Raw genomic sequence first — 24716 nt, forward strand, 5'->3', positions numbered from 1 at the left:
GTCTCTCAATTAATAATTCAAAGACCAGATTCTCTATCCAATGACCCCGGTAAAGAAGCACAAATTATTTAGCAAGCTGCCACATCAGAGCTTAGTGTGAGGACATGAAGTGTGGGCTCTCACTGAGGTTTCCTATCACAGGAGCTATGTGAAACACTGTTCAGGATGCTGGCTGCATGACACACGGCCTCATGGGTATTGATGGCTGTATCAGGGTACAGGAGTAGAGTTTCTGTTTCTGTCAACTATCCAACCTGTCAGCATCTGTCTGGTCTGATAAGACGAGTGAATTGTGTGTCCTTGTAATCAACAGTGACTGATTTGCAAAACATGAGATCAGATACCTGTACTGTTGGAAAAAGAGTAACAAAGGACATGGAGGAAAATTTAAAAAAATATATTTTAAAGTGTCCTTAACAATGAACAGCATTGGTGCCCCTCTATAATTAAATAAACTCAATAAAACCCTACGACTTGTCACCATGGTGAACTTTGACTTTGGGACGGCCACAAAGATTGTCTCCGTGTTCCTTTTGTTGCTCTTAAAAAGAGCTTCACAGCCAATTTAAAATGTGTTATAATTTCAGAGTGAGCCAGAAACGGACAGAGAGGAGGAGGCGCAAACACACACACACACACACACACACCCACACACACACACACACACACTCATACACTTATATGCAGGTGTGTTTGTGGGATTTTGAACTGCTGTCGTTACTGGGGGATTCATGAGACCTCACATTCTGGGCTGTGGGTCTAATTGTTTGTGGCATGCCGCCCTGTAACAATAAGGAGATTTAGGTAACAGGAACGGCGAGTGCAGGGCCTTTGTTTGTGGCAGCCGCCACATGTCTGCCTGCACACTGCACTCCTGGGTGTGTGTGAAGGTTTGGCGTGGAGGAGATGATTGTTATAGCGCTGGCATTGGCTTTAAAAATGCCTTTTTTAACGGGAATTCATTTCACAGAAGTGAGGGCTGGGAGTCCAACATCATGGCATCAAGGTGCAGACGTTCAGCATGAGCTGGTGTTCATCAGTGGAAACAGTCTGCCATCTGCTGGTGCTCACATGTATAACAATCATAGCATTCTTGACTTTTTCTGTTCTTATGGTTTTTTGTGGCATTTATGAAAACATTTTTAAACAAGTAATCCAAATTCCCATTTCACATTAGAAAAATGATTTTAAAATATATCTCAGTGAGGCTGAAATATTCCTAATATCAAGAATTTTTCTTTAATTTCCAGTCAGTCTGTCATTTTACCTTCCTTCTGAGTCTCCTTGTAAACAAACATGATGCATATGTCATCAGTTGTGTAACTGTGGTTGTAAAGTACCTTAATTAAAGATCTATTCAATACATGACCTTTTCCACTTACCTCAAGCACTTTCACTGCTTTTTCTTAATGAACAAATGAATTATGCAGGATCCAAGGCTCAGCCAACAAAAGGCATTTGCTGCCTAATGCGTTTGCCTAAATAGCAGCGAGGAGCAGGCCTTCCTTTTAAGTGGATAAGGTACCTCCGTTCAGCTTGCGGGAAGTGTCTCGTTTAATTTAATTCAATAATCCTGATAAATGAAATAAATCCCTTTTGGGACATCCATTCCTTGAGTAGTGAGATAATAAAAAATGAGGTTCACAGAGAAAAAATTAGGACATTATGGTTGATTGAGCTTTCACAAAAAGAAGAAATATTAATACAGAGATATTCTTTATGTTTATAATTTTGCAATAATGAATGAAGGCATCCATGCGGAAAACAATCAGAGCCGAAAATGGATGACAGTGATTGTGAGGCTTAGTGAAAGAATGCATTAGCATTTTCACACACTCCCGATGCAAATTGTTTCACTTAAACTTTTTAAATACCATTTTGTGTTTCGACTTAATTTTAATGGGTTTGCAGATAAGGAAGCATAAGCACGGACTTGAAAGGCAGATCGCGAGTCTCATTTATGCACTGCTTGATTCATGAGAGGAAAAGAGAAAATTGAAAAGAAAAAAAAGAACATGATCTTCACTTAGAAAGGATCAATTTTATGCTGAATTGAGACTATATAAAAATGATGAAAAATATCCATATCAAACATGAATGTGAATTCAATACAGTTGCTTGTATTATTTAATGCACAGCTCCTTCCAAATTAAAATTGAAACCAGCCTTTTCTGGAGCCTTTGCTGTTTTTATTCTTATTCTTTTATTTATATTCATGCATTTTCATTGGTCTAATATTTATTTATGTGTTGAATATGAATATTAATGGCCAAAACAAGGGAGTATGAAAATGTTGTATTTAACATTAAACTACAACATAAAATGAGTTTTATTTTGAAATGAATAAAATGTGTACCTATGATATCAACAGATAGTTTAAAAATCTCACGATAAAGGTTGAATTGTTTAATATAGCCTCTTGTAGTCAAATTGATTAAGTCCTCCTTGAACATCTGTCGTTCAGCCAAACCTCAAAGGTAATCCTGCTAATGGCCCTCTAAGCTATCCGCATAAACACACACATAAATAAAAATGTTTCCGAAGAGATTCTGCCATTGACTCACTGCTAATCAATTCTGCAGCTGCATCTGTTGATGAAGCTTTAGGAAGTACAGACCAAGACGTACGATGCAATCAATGGCTGGAACGTGGCAGAGCAGGCGGTGAGTGGCAGTCGCAGCTACACCAGGAGTCAACATTGACACATTGTTGGACCGGGCCTGGAGTTAGCAAGTGGCTGCAACACTTGTTTTTTTTTTTGTTTTTTTGTTTTTTTTATATAATTCATGCATTTTTTTGATACAAATTTTTTTTTTCTTAACCTATTATAGCCCACTACATCAAAGAATTGAGAGAAATTTTAAATTTGTGTTTGTTTGTTTTTTAATAAAATGTACTTAATAAATTTGCAATTTCACTTTTTTTATGAGATATAGAAATATAGTATCAACTATGATATGTTGGGTAAGTTGGTAAGTTTTTACTCACAACAATGTTAATTTATGAACCTTTGACATGAGTGTTCAGGAGAAAAGCATCTTGTTTACCCCCACTGTCAGATCCACACATTCTTTACATGGTGCAACTGTATAAGGAGTTCATTATTAACACTTTTTACATTATTTCAGGTATCCATTTTTTCCAAACCTGTTTGATCCCTTACGGGGTCATGGGGTTGTCGAATCCGAACCTGGCCACTATTAGGAAAAAACAGGTTAGACCCTTGAGAGGTCGCCAGTCTGTTGCAGGGCCACAAGAACAAGAATAGATGAGGAATCCCCACCATAAAGTTTTTTTAAAATTAGCTAAACTTTTCACGCCATGAGCAAAATAAGCAGGAAAAACCCTTTTACTGCCCCTAGTGGAACAATGATGCACTACAGGGCAGAAAACACAGACCAAGTTAGACAAGACAATGAGCTTTAAGGGAAAGTTCTGATCATGCTAATGATATAGGGGTCTCAAAAATGAATGTATGTAATGTGATTCCAATGGTTATATAGGGTTAACTTGACATTCTTATGTTAAAGATAATAAAATATGCATGAATTGGATATCCTGTTCCAACAAATCAGTAGTAGTGCTCAGATAATAGTTTTGCGTTCAGTCAAATCTCTTTAGTTCCATTTGCTTAAGATGGCCACAGCATTACTTTGTACTTTTTCTACATTTTTTGCATAAAAAAACACACTTGCTGTTTCTGCTACAAGGTTCCCAAAAAAAAAGAAGGCTAAAAATGTCTCCAAGACCTCAGCGTTAAGGCCGAGAAACATCTGCATACGACAGACCAAGCTGTTCTTTTTGAAGAACTTCCGCTGCCAAGCTCTACACATAAATTTAATTTCCAATCTGCTCTCCTTTTATTAGTTTTGGTGTTATTAAATGAGATTGCTTCTTCTTAATATAATATATTTCTAGGACCTGCGAATGTGGCTTGCAGCTGATATTCAATATTCAATAACATGGCCTGCACTTAGTGCATGCCACTAATAAATGCCAGCATATGATGCATATGGCTCTGTGTGGAAGTCGCACTGGGCAATAATAATTCTGTGAACGTCCTTGAGAGGTGAGACATGGCTTCCTCCACCCTTCTGCTCCACTGCTCATATACCTGCCGAAGCCCAGGTGACCTACATACGGAGAAGAAGTGATGAGAGGGAAGGCGGATGTTCATATCTCCTAGTACTTTATTAACCAGAAAAGACAAATCCCTGAGCAGTGCATCTGCTGTGTAAACTATGACTCTGTGGATGACCTTTAACCTTCTGCACCGGACTCTGAAAGACTGTGAAAGAACACACATCTGCAGTGTTTGGTGTTGAAGGCAGGCAAATCTACGACCAAGCTGCCACGGCACAGAAGCTCAGAGGCAGAACGTCACCTGTCGACCCTCTTTGCGGTTAAAAACTTTATGTCCCTCCCTTTTTTTTTTTTTTTTGCTTTATCACTGGAACCTGACAACTGCTCTCACAAAAGGTTACAGCTTAGGAAGCTTAGCTTCAGCAGTAAGTGACCTTTATTTTTATTATGAATATTTCTATTTCATCAATATTATAAGGTGGAATTTATGCATATGATCAGCACATTGGATTTCTTTTTCATTAGTTGTGCAAAATCCCAGTCTGTGAATGAAGGGGCATCCGGGATCGCCTGCCCAACTAGCCCCCCCCCCCCCCCCAACCCCCACCCTCTCCCCCTCTTCCTCCGCTGGTGGGATCTGACAATTGGAATTAATATGCGAGAGCTTTCTCTCCGTCTGTTGGCTGAGATTTTCCTGAGGACTTTTAGGGGTAACATTATCAAGAGCTTTGCTGAGAGCTTCTTCATCATGCTCACATTCGAGTCTGCCCAACACTTGTCACTGTCAATCAAAAGGCGATAATACAGCAATGATTCTCTCATTTGGTTTAATAAAATCTCTGGGCTTATTTGAACTGCAGTCATTACAGCAAATAATTGCTGCACAGAGGTTTTAGCCAGGCCATAGCCTCAGGGATAAGAAAGACTATTGCTATATGAAGACTTTGGCAGATGCTGTTTTTTTTAACCTTTACTCCTTAGTTACTCTTCTTTTGAAAATGAATATTGCATTTGAATCTAGATTAGGGGTTCTTTATTCAAACTAACATTGTTATTACATATTGTTTGGATGTGGAGTCATCTGTTTTCACCTTATTTTGCTATGTGCTGTCAAGACAGTCTTCCCCAAGGACTGCCAACTGTAATTTTTAAATGTCATTTAAACTGAATTGTGGATCTGAATTAGGAGCCTAAAATTCTCTGAAGAAATGTGGTGACAGATGGGAACATATTTCATTTTAAATTTGAATTCTGGCACCAGCTGCAGGTGAGTTCATGGAAATCTAAGATGGATCCACAGTATATAAATCTTTTATAAAGAAAACAAAGGATAAAAAGCTATAACACTGCTGTACAAAAGATTAACATTATTTATTAAAAATGCTGTTAAAAGGTATATCCTGTTCTCTATAATTTACAGATTTTTCAGTGTTGGAACACACAAAAAAAAAAATCTTTAAAACAAAAAGATTCCAACGTTTTTAAAACAAAAGGCCAAAGGAGCTCAACTGGGTCACATATTCAATTAGGCAAACCAATCTCCACCCTTTAATTGGATTTATTAGTAACTTTGTTTGACCAAACAAGGTCGCAATAATTGATTAGATAAAGAATCAATGGCAAAGACAAAAAACTCATTACAGAGGCACTGGTGTGGATACTTGCTTCCTTGTTTTGGTCAGGCAGCTTATCTAAATGTCAGTGAGGGCAGAGAAGGCAGAGAGGGCACAAACTTGTTTGTTCTGAGGTGTTCTTTTATTTGTATATGCCAAAAAAGTGCCAGTGACCTTGCATTGTGGGATGCCCCAATCAGGGAAAGCGGACATTAATTACCTTTGTCAGTGAAGTGTACTTGGAACAGTGTATAATTAGTTAACAATAATGGAGTCAATCATTTGTATTTACTCTGAAAGTTGGACAATACTATTTCTCCCAATTAGTGCAATCACCCATGCATTAAATTAGTTTTTTTTCTTCTCTCACCAGAAAACTAATTATGGGTAATTGTTGGGAAATCAATCAATCAACAGGACGAACTGCCAATGAAGCGTGGTAAAAACCAAAAAAAATGAGTGACACAGATGGGTATGCATCTAAAACCACAGGGAATTTTTGCCTTCTACACCTAATATTAACAAAATGAAGACAGAGAGGTGTAGAATCTCTTTTTTATTTAAAGTTTCCTGAGATACCTTAAGTTGATTTTACCATAAACAAGCACATACTATATGTGAGAGTGGCATTCAGTACTTTATAATTATTGAAGAAAAGAAGTGAGGGTTTATTGTACATCTACAATTTCTTTTTGGAGTAATTTTCTAAATCTTGGTTGTTTGGTGTAATTCTTTATCCGTTCTTTAGCAGAATATTTTAAATACTAAAAAGCAGCTCATGTGTGAAGAGTAGATTTATCTACCTCTGCTTAAGATTTCCCTTAAATTAGCATCTGTGTGAAATCAAAGACATAAGTGATCTTAAATAGATCAATAATGTTTAAGGTTTACAAGAATTAATTATTATTAAAATGTCCATTTCTGCAATATAATTATGCATGATATAAAAATAAAAAAAATCTCACCCTCTGCGGGTGGTTTCTCACCCAAACTCGGGTCTTTTACCAGAGGCCTGGAAGCTTGAAGGTCCTGTGCAGTATGATTTCTGGACTGAGAGGTCTGAGGTCTTTCCTGGTATCTGTTGTAGCAACTCATCCAGCTTAGGGGTTACTGCCCCGAGTGCTCCAATGACCACAGGCACCACTGTCACCTTCACTTTCCATGCTTTCTCCAGTTCTTCTCTAAGTCCCTGCTATTTCTCCAGTTTCTCATGTTCCTTCTTCCTGATGTTCCCATCGCTTGGCACTGCCACATCCACCACAACGGCTTTCCTCTGTTCTTTATCCACCACTACAATGTCTGGTTGGTTCGCCATTACCATCCTATCAGTCTGGATCTGAAAGTCTGAAAGTCCCACAGGAACAGAGGTGTTTCCCATTTCGACCTTGGGGTTTCAAGTCCATATTCTGCACACATGATCCTGTATATTATTCCAGCCACTTGGTTGTGGCGCTCCATGTATGCTTTATAAATTTCTATATCTATATCCATGTATGTGTAATATGTAATACACATCTGGATAATTAGTAAAAAAAAGGTCCCTCACTGATAAAGCTATATATTTTTTTAACCTAAATTAGGCTTTTTCTTTAAAACAAATTGTATGTTTTCCTTTTCTTTTTTTTTCTCTAAATAGTAAATAAATTTATTTTTAGGTTATTAAAGTTTTCTGGATCTAAAAGTACTGTGTTTTTTCTGTTTGTTTTGTTTTGTTAGAACTTCAGAAGATCACATGAATGTCCACATGAATAGAACAGAAAAAAAGGGAAAAAACTAATTAAATTAGAATTGTATTCTAGTACAAATGTCATACATCATAGGGATTGTCATACATCATGCTATCTTCAATGAAAGTGGACAATTTTCTTGATTTTTTTATGCATAAACTTTAGTGATTTAAAATATAAACAAATATCTTTATGGAATGTATTGAATAATGTTTGATTTGAGATTCTTCTCTTGTGATTGAAACATTTCCCAAATATTGATAAAATATTAAATGCCAAATCAAATAATTTATCACCAGAAACGACTCCAAATAATACTATATGTTTTTGTGATTGAAAGAGAACGGGGAACTTTGAGCAGCACTAAAAAAACAAAACTTCCCAAAAAAGTATTAACATATTTCCATTAAAAAACAAATGATCTACATTGTTTTCACAAAAAGAACAATTATTTTCTTTAAAACCAAAATGTTTATTTCTTGCATGATAAATGTCAATGATTTTGGATTTCTTTGTATTTTGAAAGAATTGTATTAAACATACTCACATCCTAACTTGCACACTTCCTCTTTTGTGTAATACTGTGACATGGACTGTTACTTTTGGAAGATGTTGGAAATAGTTCTCTAACAAGTAAAGATGGTAGAAATGAGTCTGAAAGTTTTGAATTAACCGATTGACCATAAAGTCACAGAGATGGAAGTTGAAATTGAACATTATACCAGACTAAAGGACCTTTGAATCCAAGTCCGAGGGATTGCTTTTATCACATTAATATATTATTTTCTATCATTTAATTTAACCTTAAGGCCTCAAGTGAAATGATGTTTCTATTATCATTCATAGTGTGTCATAATGACCAAAAACTTTTATCAATCCAAATTTTGTGACATACTGATTTGTTCATAAAATATACCGACAATTCCATATGGGAGTGTTGGACTAAAGTTATGTCTCATGTCTCTGACTGATCCCAAAAAAAAGCTCATGGGGGAACACTGGGCATAGAGACTATGCTCTTTAAATGGTTGCAAACTATAGTTTTTTTTATTTGTTTATCTATATATTTTTTAATTACGTATGTTGTATCTGTCTTCTTTTTTGGAGCGCATCTGAGTAAACCAAACATTTCCCCCTTACCTGACAGTTCAGTTTCCCTTTAAGGTTACAGATTTTCCTCGGAAGCATCAGCAAATCACCTGCCGCGATGGCTTTCCCACTGACCAATCGTTTTGCGAGTTTGTGAAACAGACACGCCCATCATTAGGTTAGATTGAACTCTGGCTTTTGTGTCTGTCAAGTTATTTAGCTAGCAGACATTAGCCTGCTGCTATCTACAATAACATCTACAGGAGCTTCGAGCAGATGAGGGGTTTTCTTTAAAAATGAAGTGAACATGGGTTCACATATACGTTAAAAATATTTTTTTTCATATTTTAATGTAAAGAGGGTAGGTTAAATAATGTGTTTAAAAATATTTTTACATGTTTGACGCGTTAGTCAAGTTAGCAACGTCAAGTGTAGCTTTTAAGCTAATCCTAACACCGAATAAATATAGGTTAAAAACATTGACTTTCAGACGATATCTATGTTCAGACTTTGACTTCTGACACTCTTTTTCACTCGTATTAACATTTATAAACGTGTCGGGGGGGGGGGGGGGGGGAATGTAAAGATATTTAGATCTTAGGGTGTGCTAGCATTGCGCTACAGTACACCTTGCTTGTCTGTCTGTGACAGGTATTTTGTTGTCAAATACCATCGTGATTCTAGTCACTGTATAGTTTATTGTTTGGACGCTGGTATCAGATGTGTTTTTCCAGTTTTATTCCTCCAATATTCACATTTTGTCTCGGTTCAGGATTTGTCAGCTTTGGTGTTTCTATACATAGATTTCCAGCTAGATGGATTTTTCGAATGCAGTTACGTTGTTGCAGTTTATAGCAAAAATAGGTCGAACACTGCAACAGTTTTTTGTGTTTTCTATCTTCCATTACAGCGGATGGCCCTGACACAGCTTGCTTTCTTGGGGAAAACAACAGGCATCAGTCTTATTCCATGAATGACTAATGACCAGTAATCCTTTTTGGAGCATGTCGACCAACCCAAGTCGTAAGGTATGCTTTTTTTTAAGCCATTCTTTCTCATACTAATGAAGCATTACTAGTAAGTACTTTGAGATTCCAAATATTTATACTCAAAATTTAAAGAGTAAGCTGAAGGTTAAAAGCTTGGTTCCTCTCTTTTAATAAAAAGTATTCCGTAACATGTAGAATGCTTTAAGCTTAGTTTCCTACAAAAGTATTTGTAAACATTAGTAGTCTTGATCAAACTAAATGCTTTCTGTAAGAATATTTGACTTAAATAGTGGCTCATTTAGATAAGCTATGACTTTTTAGTTGAAGTAAACTCTATTTGCTTTAGTTCTACTCTGATGATGATGATTATGATGATGATGATGGCGGCAAACATTCCTGGGATAGTTAAATCTCTGTTACCCTTTTGTCACTTTTCGTTTCATCCTGGTTTCTCTCGTGTTTGCTCCATATGAACCAGATACAGTTAAATATAATCATGTTTTATAATAATGTGTTCAGATTTAACATTTTTAATGATTTTTTTTAGCATTTTTGATGAGTGCAGTTGGGCACAGAATTGTCAGCTCCTCGATGGCTAGACTCCAATAGTGAGCATCCATGTCATGATCCAAAACATTTGAGGGATTCTTCATGTTTCTTGCTCAAAACAGCAGAGGCCTGATAATGAAGAGCAGAGTGGGCATGGAGAACAAAGAAGCAGTCCAGCCCGGCCTCACTTTCCCAAGAAACACCTGCCCCCCATTCCTAAGAATACAGCGCCGGTAACCAAACACTCACCAGCAGGCACTCCGGCTCAGTCTGCCAATGGCACACATGCTTCCTACGGGCCTTTTTATTTGGAGTACTCCCTTCTGGCTGAGTTGTAAGTGAATGTCCAGGCTTTTACATGTTACTGCTTCAGCTTTAGGAAATGTTTTCCTCCTTTTGTCATTATGATAGTTGACGTAGGTTGTAGTGCTGTAGATTCTTACACTTAAAGAAATGAAGTTCTTTTCTTTCATACTGATTAACATCTTGCCTTGTGACTTGCAGTACACTCGTGATAAAGCAGAAACTCCCTGGAATTTACGTTCAGCCATCGTACAAGTCTGCTTTAAGTGAGGATTTCCTTATTTTAATGTTCTTACAGTTGGAATTTTGTTGATGTTAATAAAAAAAGAATGCTGTCAGTAACCTGATGAATGAAATTCACTCTTTTGGTCTTTGAGGAGAAATAAATATTGTAGGTCAAAAGTAACAAGTCATCCTGCTAAAGCAAAAAAAATAAATAAACGGTGTTGCCATTTCCTCAAAAAGGAAAGTAGATTTTGGCTTGCTGGATAGCATCATTACGCTGTTTGTATAGTTATAAATGTATACGCAAACGTACAGAGGTCTGAGAGAAACAATTGGAGAAAAAGAGAACAAACACATTATAATTTCAAATGAACTCTTTCTTGTATTATATTCATATTTGTATTCAATCTATTAATGATTAATTTCCATTCCTCCTGATTACAGCACCACACCATGTTATTTAAAGTAAAAAAACTTTTTAAAGCCATTTAGTAAAAGTTGCCTGAAGCCTCTTGATTTGAAGCTCAGCATAGTTGGTTGTGTTTTCAGAACTACGGTAAACACAATTCCAGTAAAAGTATTAACTAGTTGGTGATTGCTTTATAATTGTGGGGTGGGGCCTTCAGGGTTGACTGAATTAAAGTACTCTTAGTACTGAAAGAAAAGACATTTGTCTATAAAATAATGACAGTTTTATTATGACATGCCACTGTTTATAAGAATTTTTTTTTTTCTATTTTGTACTTTAATCTATCCGGGGGTCAAAGGTCATTCTGTTCACTGGTTGTTTAAGCAGGTCATTGGATTTGACTGACTCAATCTCTTAAATGTTGACCGTCTCTCCACCTGCAGTGTGGTTTGGAGTCATATTCATCCGACACGGTCTGTACCAGGACGGGGTCTTCAAATTCACTGTGTATATTCCTGACAACTATCCAGACGGACAGTGCCCCGTAAGTCTCAGTCAGTCCATTTACTCATGCAGCCACTTCTGTTGTTCTGTTCAAAGGTCGGGAGGTCATCAGTGAATGACCAGAACAATCCTAAACTCTGATAGTTGTTTGCATTGTTTACTTTTTGTCAAGTGAATCGTTTCAAGGTAAACAATGTAGAACATGATCATTAAACAGTATTAGGTCTTGGCCGCTTGAACTTTGACCGTAAGTAAATCCGTTCTTAGATTTGTTTAAGCAAATTCTTTTTCTTTTTTCTTCTTTATCTCAGAAACTAGTATTTGACATCCCAGTCTTTCATCCACTGGTGGACCCGGTATCTGGAGAACTTGATGTCAGAAGAGCTTTTACCAAATGGAGGTATCTGCTTTTTCAGGGCTTCCTTCACGTTGACTAACAGTTACTCTTCACCTTTTGCTGACGTCAGCTATGTCAATCATCTTACTGCCATGAGCTTTAAGCTCAACAGACAGATCTTTGGGTTTGACTTACCCAACTGTTGTATCTCTCCTCTGGTTAACTTGTGTTCTCTTCCCAAGTTGTGAAACAAACTTTTTAGATAACATCTTAAATAAATGATTGATGCCCCAACTAAATGTTACTGCATTTCACTATATGTTAAGTGCTATTATGCAGATGTGGATGTATCTTTAGTACTTTCAGAGCTAATATTAAAAATGTAAACTCTGAGTGATGAGACGTGTGGATGTGCAGCTTCATAGAACTGAACTTGCATAAATGGGGAGTTTTAAACACTGCTTTATGGGAAACTGAATAAAGTAAAAAGATATCTTTGAAAAGGGATCGTTTTAAACTCACACTTGAATGTAATTTGAAAATTAAAATAATTGTCTTTATGGCGTTATTTCACTTAAATACTGAAGATCTTGTCAAACAGCAGGTTTCTAATGGAGCCTCATCAGTCTCGTTCTGCCTTTGCAGACGGAATCACAACCACATCTGGCAGGTCTTGATGTACGCACGCACGGTTTTTTACAAGATCAACACCGCCGAGCCGCTGAACCCAGAAGCTGCTGTCCTGTGAGATTCCACTTTTTCTTTGGTTTGTTTCTGTGCTCAGGCTCTTTCTGAAAACCTCCAGTTGATTTTGTTTTTTTTGTTTTAACACCATGACTCAATTCTGTACTTTATTACATCATAACTGTAAAAGCACTGATAGTTTTTTTTTTTTTATGAATTGACAACATGATCTTAGATTTTTCACTAAACCAGCAAACACAAGTAGTTCTCTGAACCAAATCTAGTCATCTAAGTGTTCTGATTTCAAATGCAGGTATGTTTTTATTCTTATAAAAAGCTTTTTTTTCTTCAATGTGTCTTTAAAAGTTTTTTCCCCATCTCAGGTATGAAAAAGATGTGCAGTTATTCAAAAGCAAAGTGGTGGATAGTGTGAAGCTATGCAACAGTCATCTTTTTGACCAGCCTAAGATCGATGATCCTTACGCAATAAGGTTGGTTAACAGAGTTCACCACTACCGTTTGTAGTACTCTGTCAGGGAAGCTAGTGTTACGTCTATTCATGTTTCTTTCCTTCCAGTTTTTCTCCGTGGAATCCGGCTGTTCATGAAGAAGCAAAGGAAAGGATGTTTGCATACAAAGTTAGTTTCGCACAGTTTTCTAGATTCAGTTTCCGTTCATCAGAACCAGAGCACCAGCTGCGAGCATTGGATTGATAAATGACACGGTTTCTTCTTCTTTGTGCCTCAGAGACGTCCGGAGGAGCAGCAGCACAAGGGAATGCAGGTGTCTGGGTTGTCGTGGGTGAAACCTGGTTCAACTCAGCCCTTCAGCAAAGACGACAGTCCACCACAGAACTGAACCTGTGCTGTTCACACAGCAACCACTAGAGGGAGATGCAAGCGTCGTTTGACAGGAGTTTGTGTAAAGAAGCTGTACTTAATTTAAATTCCCCTTTATTTGATAACTCTGAAAGGGTTTTAGGCATATCTGGAAGGAAATTTGGACCAAGAAAAGGTGAATTGGCACATCGTCACGGTTACATTGGCGTAGAGAGGGATTTAAGTTTGGGTAAAGATGACCTGATTATGGGATGGATGTCTAGACGCAGCACTTTGCTGCTGCTCAGAAAGAATGAAGTGAGTAAAAAGCAGTAGCCACTTCACCTACCATTAAAGTTCACAATCAAGCAGTTGTTTATTTTTATCGCTTCATAAACTATTTTACTTAGTTTCTAAAGTTATAAATAAATATATATATATATATAAAGCAGAGGAGACGAGTTTTAAATTTAAAACCATTTAGGTAAGCTTGTATTGTTTTTGGTTTAAGTAATTTTAAATGCTTTACCTATTATTAAAAATGTATGTGCAAATAATGGATGCTGTGACATTTTTTTCTTTTTAATAACATTTTTTTTCCTTTTTTTTTTTTTTGTTTTTTTTCTTTTTCGCCGTTTACTTGGGAACGTTTACAGTTTTCCTTGGAAAACTGAGCAGTTTGAGGCCACGGGGCAAACATTTATTGTGGGATTTCTGTCTTAAGTTGTGGAGGGAAATTTTTAATAATTTAATTCCATGATTATCTAAGCAACTGAAATGTATTTTAAATAAATTCTATTCAAAATAAATGTCTGTGCATCATGTTATTTTTTTATTTACTTGACTGAGGATGAATTTGATTTGTTTTTATCATTGTTTGCTTATTACTGTTTAAAGCAGTTGGAGATTTGAAAGACTTAGACAAGCTGATAAGTAATTTGAAAACAAAGATAAAGCCATAAAACATAGAATTACAGCCAACAAATAATGTAGTGTTTTCCAGGGGCTGTTGGCACTTTTAATCATGTTCTTTATGAAACTTTTATCTAAAATTATGCAAATATTCCGTGAATTCTCCTGAACTACTTAAGATTTCTTGAAATGATTTTGGACTTTGCTCTAACTTGAGACTTAAATGTCAGATTCTGAACCGATTCTTTAACTTGACATGTATTGTGTAAAATGGGTTACATGTTTTGATTTTATGCAGAGAGCTGGATTGTCATTTACATTTTAAATTGACCTACGGGTAAGTAGCTATAAATGTGCACTCCAATTAGTACTTAAAAGTACTTTATTTTTCCTTAAAATCAAACATCTGTAATGTCACTGGCTGTTTCTGGTTGGATACCATTTTGGTTGTGAAATTCCACCTGTTCTATGCACCAAAATGTAGTCCGTAGACCAGTGTTGACAAATAATGGCGAGTAACTACCGGAACTAAATAGTATGAAAAAAAACTGTCAATCTGTTAGCTTAGACTACACCTCAATGAGTGCTTCAGTAAACCTGCAATCTTGAGAAGTTTTGAATCTAATGGGATCAAAACATGCTTTAACAGTAAAAAGTTCACTTTGAACTCAAAAAATACAATAAAAAGACTATGGTTTATATCTCCAATAAAGGATGACACAATGAAATATTGGATTCATATTAGATTTGTGACATTGTGCATCCCTAATTTTATTCTACAGTTCAGTGTTTGCGCGGGGCTGCACGGTGGCGCAGTGGTTAGCGCTCTTGCCTCACTGCAAGAAGGCCCCCAGTTCAAGTCCCGGCTGGGGGACATGAAAAACACAACATCAATGGGGACCTTTCTGTGTGGAGTTTGCATGTTCTCCCCGTGCATACGTGGGTTTTCTCCGGGATCTCCGGCTTCCTCCCACCATCCAAAAACACGCTACACAGGTTGATTGGCAACTCTAAATTGTCCATAGGTGTGAGTGTGAGAGCAAATGGATGTGTGATTGAGGATATTCTACCCTGCGACAGACTGGCGACCAGTCCAGGGTATCCCTTGCCTACGCCCAAGTGGCCGGGATAGGCTCCGGCAACCCTGTGACCCCAAAAGGGAATAAACGGCAAAGAAGATGGATGGAGTTCAGTGAAAGGCTGTGAATGCCAACAAAACTTTCAAGTGATTTTTTTTCTTTAATTAATTCATTGCAAAATTTGGAAATAACTTGCATGATCAATTTCATTGGATTGTTTGACTCCTCTTATACTTGTAGTACACTTAAATAGACTACTTTTTGCTAAGAGTCCATAAACTTTCCATAGTTTTACCTGAGTAATATTTTTTGAATACGTTATACTTCCGCTGGGGCAGTATCATTGTGAAGGAACACTACTCTTACTCAGGTACCCCCTTTGATTGTGAAGAGAAACATGTTGGAAAACATTACTTAAAATAACTTTATTGGCAATTACGGCACATTCAGAACATCATACAATAAATGACACTACATACGGTGCAAATTCATTCAAGTAAAACAACAGATTATTAAACTTCCCTGGAGATGAGAGACAAATAAAAGCTCTTTTGTAAAGATCAAATCAAACCAAGGTTGAATTGTTTTAACTGCTTTTCTGTTGGGGCAGGATTCCAAACTTTTTTCATGCAGTATCATTTGGAAGCCGAAAACAGCCTACCCTACTTTTTTCCTTTACAGTTTTCTCATGATAATGGCATCTACGTTATCACCAAAAAACAAGTTTTGTTTATTAATGATCAGATGATTTTGCTTCTTCGCCACAACGGACAGCGACTAAAAACACAAATAGCATTTGAATTCTACTTGTAGGGGCCCGTTCTAGCCTGTCACTCCCACGGCCGGCCACCAGAGGGCGCTGTGTTGTCGCCTAGAACATCTCTCCCACTCCTGTCACGCTCTCACCGAGGAGCGACTCCTGTCTTTCCATGAAAGTAAAACCTCTCCGGATTGGCTGTGGCGCCGACGCGGCCATCTTATGCACTCTGTCCAAACTGGGATTTCACCCTCAGTTCCTTGTGAAAACCCGGCTTTTCTTTGAACTAGTTCGGCAGGGAATATCTCCAAAGTTGTCGCCCCAGGGGGGGCCGCTGTTAAATTTGACCAAAACGAACGCCACTTCGGCAAATGGTCTTCCGTCCAATCACAAACGGGTTCACTAATATGCAAATGAGGCGTTATCACAGTCACGTCAGCAGCAGCAGAGCGGCGGTGCCGTGGTCGCCAACAGGAGTGCAACTATCATCACAGACACAACTTCGCCGATAGCGCTGTGTAAACACTGACGGCCGGAGTTGCGTTTCGTGGTTGTTTTAAGGTAAGAAGCCCCCCGCGAGCGCTGCGGGTGGAAACGGGGATCCTTTCGGACGGGAAGGGCTGAGCGTCACCGGGGCTTTCAGCTGTCAGTTGTCGGACAGTCAGTGAGGCTCGACTCAGCTGAGTGCGGATCCTCGCGGCAGAGAGAGAGAGACGAGACAGTGGAGTTGACAAACTTATCAGGATTTTGGACCAAAGTCGCTCGAAAAGAGGACACGTCATTGTACTTTTAGAGGTTCAAGGTGGGCGGTTTTCGTCTTTAGTTTGTTTTTTGTGTGTGTTTTTGGATAAACTAAGTAGTCCGAGGCGGTGTTTCTTGGTGACCACGCTGGTTCTGAACTGACAGCGCCTGGCCGGACTCCGGCAGAACCGCTCCGTGAACTGGGTCGTTAATTCGAAAGTAAAGATGAAGAAAAGCGAAGTGGGCTTGTCGCGGACATTATCACCGGCGGGCAGCCTCTTCATCAGTCTCCTGCCCCCTTCTCCTCCTCCTCCTCCCCCTCCTCCTCCTCCTCCTCCGTGTCCTCTCCCGCGAGGCAACGTCACGACACCTTTTCTAAATCCGAACAACCAGTTCGGCCCGGACGGCCCAACCAAGAGATAAAGGCGAACTTTAAAGCTCCGTTCGGTTGGTTGAAAGTAGCTGAAGGCGCAAACTGCTGTGAGAAATCCGTCCCTGGCGGCAGGTGAGGAGGATGCGGGTCACTCCGGAGGCAGAAATGACTCACGGTAGGTGGGTTGGAATGACGGTCAAACTCCCATTCACAATCAACAGGGAGTCCCCCCCCCCCTCAAAAAGCGCGTTCACAATGGTGGATAAGCTAGCATCAATCGTGCTTGATATTGCGATAACGATAAATATGCGGTATATTGTGCAGGCCTAGTGCTGGGGGATATTTCCTACTTGGGAATTGCTGCTTATTATGGCTCACAGAATTTCTGACCTTACATGACCTGGTGAATATGCATTTTGGGCATAGAGGACCCCCCCACCTCCCTTCTTGGGAAGACACCACCATCTTTTTAGGAAAATTACCTTTAGCACCAGCTACAAATTTATTTTCATCCCCAGGGCACCAAAGAAAAAGGTTGCTATGGAAATAAAACCAGAAGAAAAGCCGCCATTTTAAAAGTGAGTTTTTTCCCCAAACAGCTCTGACCAGGGTTATATGGGGAGATGGATAGAGTGAGGGGTATGCAGAAGCCGCTCAACCAGTGAGGGCGGGTCAAAAGGGAGCAGCAGGGGCAGGTAGCACCTTCGGGTTGTTCAACGCCCCTTGCTACTTTAAATTTAGCTGTAATTCAACCTTTTTTAGAGGTTTACAAATGTTTCAATGCAATTCTTTTCCTCTGTCTTTTGCGATCAAGCACAGAAATAACAATCACTAAGCTCCCGTTGATTTATGGCTTTGGTCAAAAGTTCTCCTCACAGATGGCCGAACATTCAAGAGAAATATAAAACAAACTAAATCACCAAGTTTTAAACACAAGCTGATATCCTTACAACACGGACCACTAAAAACTGAAGTAAACTAAGAATTTCTGCAGCAAGCTGTTGGCACAGCATTCTTTCTAAGCTGGAAACAGGAATGGCTTCATACCAGCGTGAACAGTTTGAACCGGTAAATGCTAACTGGTTGTTGAACAACCCCAGGCAGAAAATGTTCAGTTGAAGCCGGGGAAATAGTCTGACCTCAGGCATACATAAAAATAGATGAGAGTTTTCTTAATTCCCATGATGGGTGTGGTGTCAGGTGCATTTTAATTCTCATTTTAGATAGAATTCATTACAGTGGAATTGACAGACCTTTCTGACCAGTTTGGTCTGGCAGAATTTAACGAGGTGTCTTCTCATGCCTGGTCAGTCAGCCTGGTTACTTTCTGCTCGGCATTAGATGTGGAGTTTCAATGGCTTAAGAAGCCTATTGGAACAGAAGCCTTAGGCTTTCAGTACATTTCGATCAATTATTCTTCAAAGCTTTATTCACACATTTCTGTAAAAAGGGATGAGGAAAACCCTGGTTCCATAACCTCCAGATAACCAAGCAGAAAACAATCTCCATTCCGTTTAAAAAAAACAAAGATCTTTTATACCACAAATGTATGCTACATCGCTATTAAAGCTCAGTGCATGCATAGATATGTGATCCTTCAAAACAGACTGAAAATTAAGCCCTAAATTAGTGAAGAACTTACGTTCACACTGCAGGGCTTCATGCTCAATTCTGATTTTTTTTGAACAAATTCGAATTTTTTGCAAGGCCGTTCACATTTCCAATTAAATGCGAACTTTTGTGATCTACTGTGTGACTGTGAAATTACCCAGAAGTGACGCGCACGTGCAGAAGAGTACTCAACGGTGAACAACGTCACTCGTTTGCGGAAGTAGCAAACGTTAACAATGGATGTCAACAACAGTGTTGTCAACAGCGGAGCTCTTTTTGCATTATTTAATATATTTTCACAAAGGAGCCAGCAGAATTACAACCTTCTCATTTTCAGAAGGCATTGGAGCCAGGACTGTCTGTACCCACTGTTGTGGAATGGGGATGTGTGTGTGCTGGGGCCGCATGCGTGTAAGAGAGAGGAGAGAGCGCGTGCAGCAGTGCAGTATTACCTACTGCGCTGCTGCACGAGCTTTGTCCTCTTTGAGGGGCAGTGTTGTGTGTTAGGGAGGGAGGAGAACAGTAATAAAAGAAGGCTCCCCCCAGAAGAACTGCTATTGACTCTTTATCAACCCGCTCTGGAGAATCTGAGGGTCCAAACGGGGAAGTGGACCCCGAATGAGGATCCGCCTTCTTTCCCCCGCGCTTCTGACCACGGTCAGAAAGGGGAGAAAAAAGTTATCGCAGAAAAATGTTCAATAACACGCTCGGCCATTTTGCTGGAAATTTTTTCAAAAACCGTCTGGTTGCGGTAAGAGCCCTTGAGTTTGGCCTGAATAGAGCTGTCACCCCAAATATTAATCAAATCTGTGACCTCGCTTCCCTTCCACTGACTGGTCTCAGCAGCATTGTCCGCAATGGTTGATGTTTGTGTTCTCGTTCCCGCCTACTTCAATGCAGAATTATGACGTTTGTAACGTATCAATGACTTATCGGAGACAGGTGACCTGGCCGTTCAGACAGAGGTTGCATTTCAAAAGATTGGATACGTATCTGATTCAGGACCACATACCCAAGTGGCCTGGGTCGCATTTGAAAAGATCGGATCTGTGTCGTTCAGACTGACATGAAAAGATCAGAAACAGGTCGCATAGGGGCAAAAAAATTGGAATTGGGTCATTTCAGTCTGTAGTGTGAACATAGCCTGTGATAAACAACTCTAACTCCCTGTTTATACAAGGTTTAAAAATAAACAAAAATGAACAGCAGAATGCTTTTGTACTAAGACGGTGCTTCTCAAATAATGGGGTCGTAGGAAACACTTAAACAACACGTAAATATGGGGGAAGGAGGTGTCGCCAGGCATGTTGTATAGATCCTGCCCAGTGCGCAAGGGAACCCGTTAGTGTTGTTCAAGTGATAAGTGCGGTACTTGCAGAATGTTTACCTGCAGCCTGACTGTTAGAAATTAGGAAATTAGACAATCAGAGTTTGTGCGGGCGTCCACGTGCACACCCCTTGCGTGTGGCATTTGTTTGCAGTCAGTAAAGGTCCAGTACTTCTACCTCACCAACAACTAGGGTGTGGCATAAGGACACCGTACGACAGCATCACCTGTACTTTACAATGCACTTAACACACGCAAGAAAGTCACATTTTCCATTTTTACCTTAACTCTTAAGGTGGTTGCTCAAATCTACAGCCCTCCACGAGCCTGGACAATCATAAACCTCCAGCTACCGTTTGGGGTTGGTCTTGATCAGTGTTCAGCCAAGCAGTACTTCATATTTCCCTTTTTTTATCTCTTCTTTTCCCTCTTGTTTTCATGCATCTGAATCAGTCGAATGCATTTAATCTTTTGCAAGTTGTCTGTCAGATGCACCCACACAGGAGGTCACTAATATGTGCATGCAATCACCATGCAGGGTTAGGGTTGAAGTTTTCTAAAAGGGTTAGCCAAAACATAAATGCTGTGTTGCTATTTGTAAAGACTTTCCAGAACCCACAGCAAGTGCTGCTTCAAACTGGTGCACTCAGAACAAACCTTTAGGTTTAAAGAGCCAATCTCCTCTATCTTCATGCAGCATAACTTCTCAACTGCAGCAGGGCAGTATAGGGATTCGCTGTACTATGTCCAGTCTTTGACTGAAACTGATCCCATATCAAGCCAGATTGAATATAAAACAATTTAGAGATGCACTCTCTTTGATTTTAAGTGACCAAACAGAGTTCAGGAATTGGCAGGTTAAGGATGGCATCCACCTAGTTCTAAGTTGCTAAATAAAATGCTAAATGTGCTGGATAAAGAAGAAATGGAAAAATAAAAAAGAAATTGAATAAAATAACAGGTGCTTAAAAATGTAGTTTTGTTTTTATTTTTAGTTTGTTTCTGTTTTTTCTCAGTCCTTCATTATTTCCGCAGCCTAAAAGGCAAAAAAGGGTTTTGAAAAAGATTTGCAATGAGAAATATTTCTTGCAATATAAAAGTTCTCATAAAGAAAAGAATTGATATTTGATTGTTTGTTGTCTATTCATCTTGGAAAGAACATGGGAATTAACAAAAGAAGGTGTTGATAGCTGACACTACGCAAAAAAAACTGGAAGGGGTCAAGAAAATTTGGAACTGACGCATTCCTACTGTTACGTGAATGCCCCTGTTGATTCTTTGCACATTAGGAATTATTTAACCTCTGTGAGTAAATTGTCCCCCATGTGACTTAAGAAGTTAGGAGGTGACTCTCATTACACTGGTATGTATTATTATATTGTCATCTCATTGTGTTCCTCTGATTTATTAGAAGAGATTGCAAAATGATGCTGGCTGATGCTGCACTTCAGCAGTTTGGTTTCTCAATGGTCTGAATAGTTTCTTTGTTAGCCTTAAAAAGTATCCAGTGTTTAAAGTTTGTGGCTAAATAAAATTCCCATGCTGGAATAAATCCCCACTCTAATGGGTCATGGCATAGTCAAGAGTTCCAGTTCATGGCAGCTGAACTTTCTTTCCCTAATGTCTTACCTGAACGCTTCAGACAGTTCCAGCATACCTGTGGCAATTCGCAGACTCAGCTTTTATTGGAGCATTGACACTTGCTGAGTTGCACGTGTGCGTCTGACTCACCCTCTCTGCCTGCAGTTTGTTTTGTGGTGGTTATTGGCGAGTTGTTTACTTTCCTTTCCACCTGTGATGGTATCGTCACATGACTGAAGAAGCAATGCAGGTGTCTTGGTACAGAAAGTCTTGACTGCATTGTTTGTGTTACACAGGTGATACCTGAGGCTTCCTGTGGTATGGATTTTTAGAGACCCACTCCAAGAAAATTGTTTTTGACGTTTTTAAATATTCTTGTAGCATTCTAAATGTGATGTAGGACATACACTGGGATAAAAAAATATTTAATCAGCCATCAATTATGCAAGTTCTCCCACTTAAAAAAAACTAGAGAGGCCTGTAAATTTTCATCATAGGTATACCTAAACTATGAGAGACAATATGAGATTTTTAAAGAATTTATTTGTAAATTATGATGTAAAATACCTATTTGATCAATAACCAAAGTTCAACTCAATACTTTGTTATATAGCCTTTGCTGGCAATGACAGCACTCAAATGTTTTCTTTAAGTCTTAAAAAGGTTTTCACAAACTGTTGCTGGTATTTTGGCCCATTCCTCCATCCAGATCTTCTCTAGAGCAGTGATGTTTTTGGGCTGTCGCTGGGCAACACAGACTTTCAACTCCCTCCAAAAATGTTCAACGGGGTTGAGATCTGGAGATTGTCTAGGCAACCCCAGGACCTTGAAATGCTTCTTACGAAGCCACTCCTTCTTTACCCTGGCAGTATGTTTGGGATCGTTGTCATTAGGGATGGGTACCGAGCCCGGTATTGAACGAGCCCCGGGGCAACATTCTTCAAGACCGCAGTATCGTTAAGATCCGACCTCAATGGTTCTGCTATCGGATTGCATTTTTTTGTGTCCCACAAGATATAAACGTTATCTGCCATATTTAACTCACCAAGTCCATCAATTTTCCGTTAATTAATGATGATATTATTATTGCTATTCTCGCTAAAGAGGAGAGGTCTGTCTGGCTATTTGTGTGCACGGGGGGGACTGCGCTAGAATCTGCGCTAGAGTGCCCCGACTATCGTGTCAACCTACTGCTATGATGACCTATTTAGCGCTCTCTGTGTATAACACACTGGAGGGGAGCGGGAAAAACGACTCGCTGCTGCAGAGGATATGAACAGGTGAACAGGTAGAGAGGCGGGGAGGGGCTTTGGCTTCAAATTCTGTCAGAGAGATGGAAACACGGGAGTCAGATTTAGACGCAGCTTTCACTGCGGGAGTTGAAGCAGAGACTTTCTCTGGGATGATTTTATGAACTCAAACATTTATTTAATTTGTTTTATATTTACATCATGACAGCAATATGTCAAAACATTGCTGTTTATTTTTCTTTAAATAACTTCTTTTCTCAAGTATTTTACTTTTCAAGTTGGAAAATGTATAAAGTAAAATGTTTTGTTAAAAAAACATTGTTGCATGAGGACATAAAACACTTTATGTCGTTAATTTGTTATTTATTTATTTTTGTCCTCAAAAAGTATAGATAAGAGTATTGTTAAAATACCAGATCGATAAGCAGTATCAATAAGAGTAGTAGTACTGTTAAAACCTTAACGATACCCATCCCTAGTTGTCATGCTGAAAGACCCAGCCACATTTTATCTTCAATGCCCTTGCTGATGGAAAGACGTTTTTAGTCATAATCTGACGATACACGACCCCATTTAATCTTTCCTTTGCACAGATCAGATGTCCCTTTGCTTAAAGAACAACCTACTGCAAAGCATGATGTTTCCACCCCCATGCTTTACAGTAGGTTGTTCTTTGTTGGTGTTCTTTGGATGCAACTCTGCATTCTTTCTCTTCCTAACACGATGAGTAGAGAACCAATTTTGGTTTCGTCTCACCATAGGACATTCTTCCAATCCCTTTTCTGGATCATCCAAATGCTCTCTAGCAAGCTTAAGTTGGGCCTGGCTTTAGTAGGGAGACACGTCTTGCACTGGAGAATTTGAGTCCCTGGCGTTGTAGTGTGTTGCTGATGGCCTTTGTTACTTTGGTCCCAGCTCTCTGCAGGTCATTCTCTAGGACCCTTGTGTGGTTCTGGGATTTTTCTCACCGTTCTTGTAATCGTTTTGATCCCACGGGTAAAGATCTTAAGGGAAGCCCCAGATGGAGGGAGATTATCAGTTGTCTAGTATGTCTTCCATTTTCTAATAATTCTTCACACCAAACTGCTTAGGTTAACAATTTCCGAGGTCCTTGGAAAGCTCTTTGTCTTGGCCGTTGTGGGGTTTGGAGTGAGATCCTTTGAGGTTGAGGAGAGGTGTCCTATATAGATAAGGAGTTCAAACATGTGCCATTAATACAGGTAACGAAGGGAGGACGGAGGATCGTCTTACAGAAGAAGTTACTGGTCTTTGAAAGCCAGACTGCTTGCTTGTTTTATGGGGACAAAATACTTATTTCCCACCATTTTTGGAAATAAATCCTTTAAAAATCAGACAATGTGATTTTATAGATTTTTTTTCCTCATTTTTGTCTCTCATAGTTGAGGTATATCTATGATGAAAATTGCAGGCCTCTTTCATCTTATTAAATGGGAGAACTTACACTGTTGGTGGCTGACTGAATAAATTCTTGCCCCACTCTATATGAAGAAAATTAAGATTATAACTGAGTATTTTTTTATTCAATACGTAGTGAATCAGGAGCAGATGAAAAAATGCCTTTTGAATGAGCTTTTAGTTGTTGCGTACAAACTACAATATGTGGACCATATGTTTCCTGCTCTTCTCCATTCTGATGCATCCACTTGCAGAAAAATAGAACCTTTAACATCTTAATGATTTAAACTGGTATTTGGCTCAAAAATGTACGTCAGGATAGCTCCAGTATTGCTTGCC

At 38.9% G+C, this 24716-nt stretch overlaps 2 protein-coding genes across 8 annotated transcripts in view; both read left to right on the forward strand.

Annotated features, from left to right (window-relative positions):
* The first annotated feature begins 8697 nt into the window (after nt 1-8697).
* On the forward strand, nt 8698-14139 carry aktip (akt interacting protein). 2 transcript variants are annotated; one of them, XM_011493367.4, is made up of 10 exons: nt 8698-8873; nt 9423-9540; nt 10176-10384; nt 10555-10619; nt 11431-11531; nt 11803-11891; nt 12474-12572; nt 12896-13003; nt 13090-13150; nt 13260-14139. In XM_011493367.4, exons 2-10 carry the CDS (start codon nt 9493-9495, stop codon nt 13368-13370), a joined length of 891 nt encoding a protein of 296 aa, XP_011491669.1. In that variant the 5' UTR covers nt 8698-8873; nt 9423-9492; the 3' UTR covers nt 13371-14139. The 2 variants fall into 2 exon arrangements, with proteins under 2 accessions (XP_011491669.1, XP_004067364.1); XM_004067316.5 differs by having other exon boundaries at nt 8699-8873; nt 10173-10384.
* Nucleotides 14140-16269: 2130 nt separating this feature from the next.
* The window catches only part of chd9 (chromodomain helicase DNA binding protein 9), a 74476-nt gene continuing 66029 nt past the window's right edge, over nt 16270-24716 (forward strand). For 4 of the 6 annotated variants that reach the window (XM_011493380.4, XM_011493383.4, XM_011493389.4 and 1 more), the window contains exon 1: nt 16270-16639. The gene's annotated coding sequence lies outside the window, so the exon portion shown is untranslated. Of the gene's footprint in view, nt 16640-16753; nt 16881-17182; nt 17368-24716 lie in introns of those variants that run through there. The other 2 variants (XM_020700328.3, XM_023953640.2) reach the window with 2 other exon arrangements.

This window comes from Oryzias latipes, chromosome 3 (assembly GCF_053564925.1).
Source record: "Oryzias latipes strain Hd-rR chromosome 3, Olatipes_Hd-rR_3.1".
Taxonomy (NCBI): Eukaryota; Metazoa; Chordata; class Actinopteri; order Beloniformes; family Adrianichthyidae; genus Oryzias; species Oryzias latipes.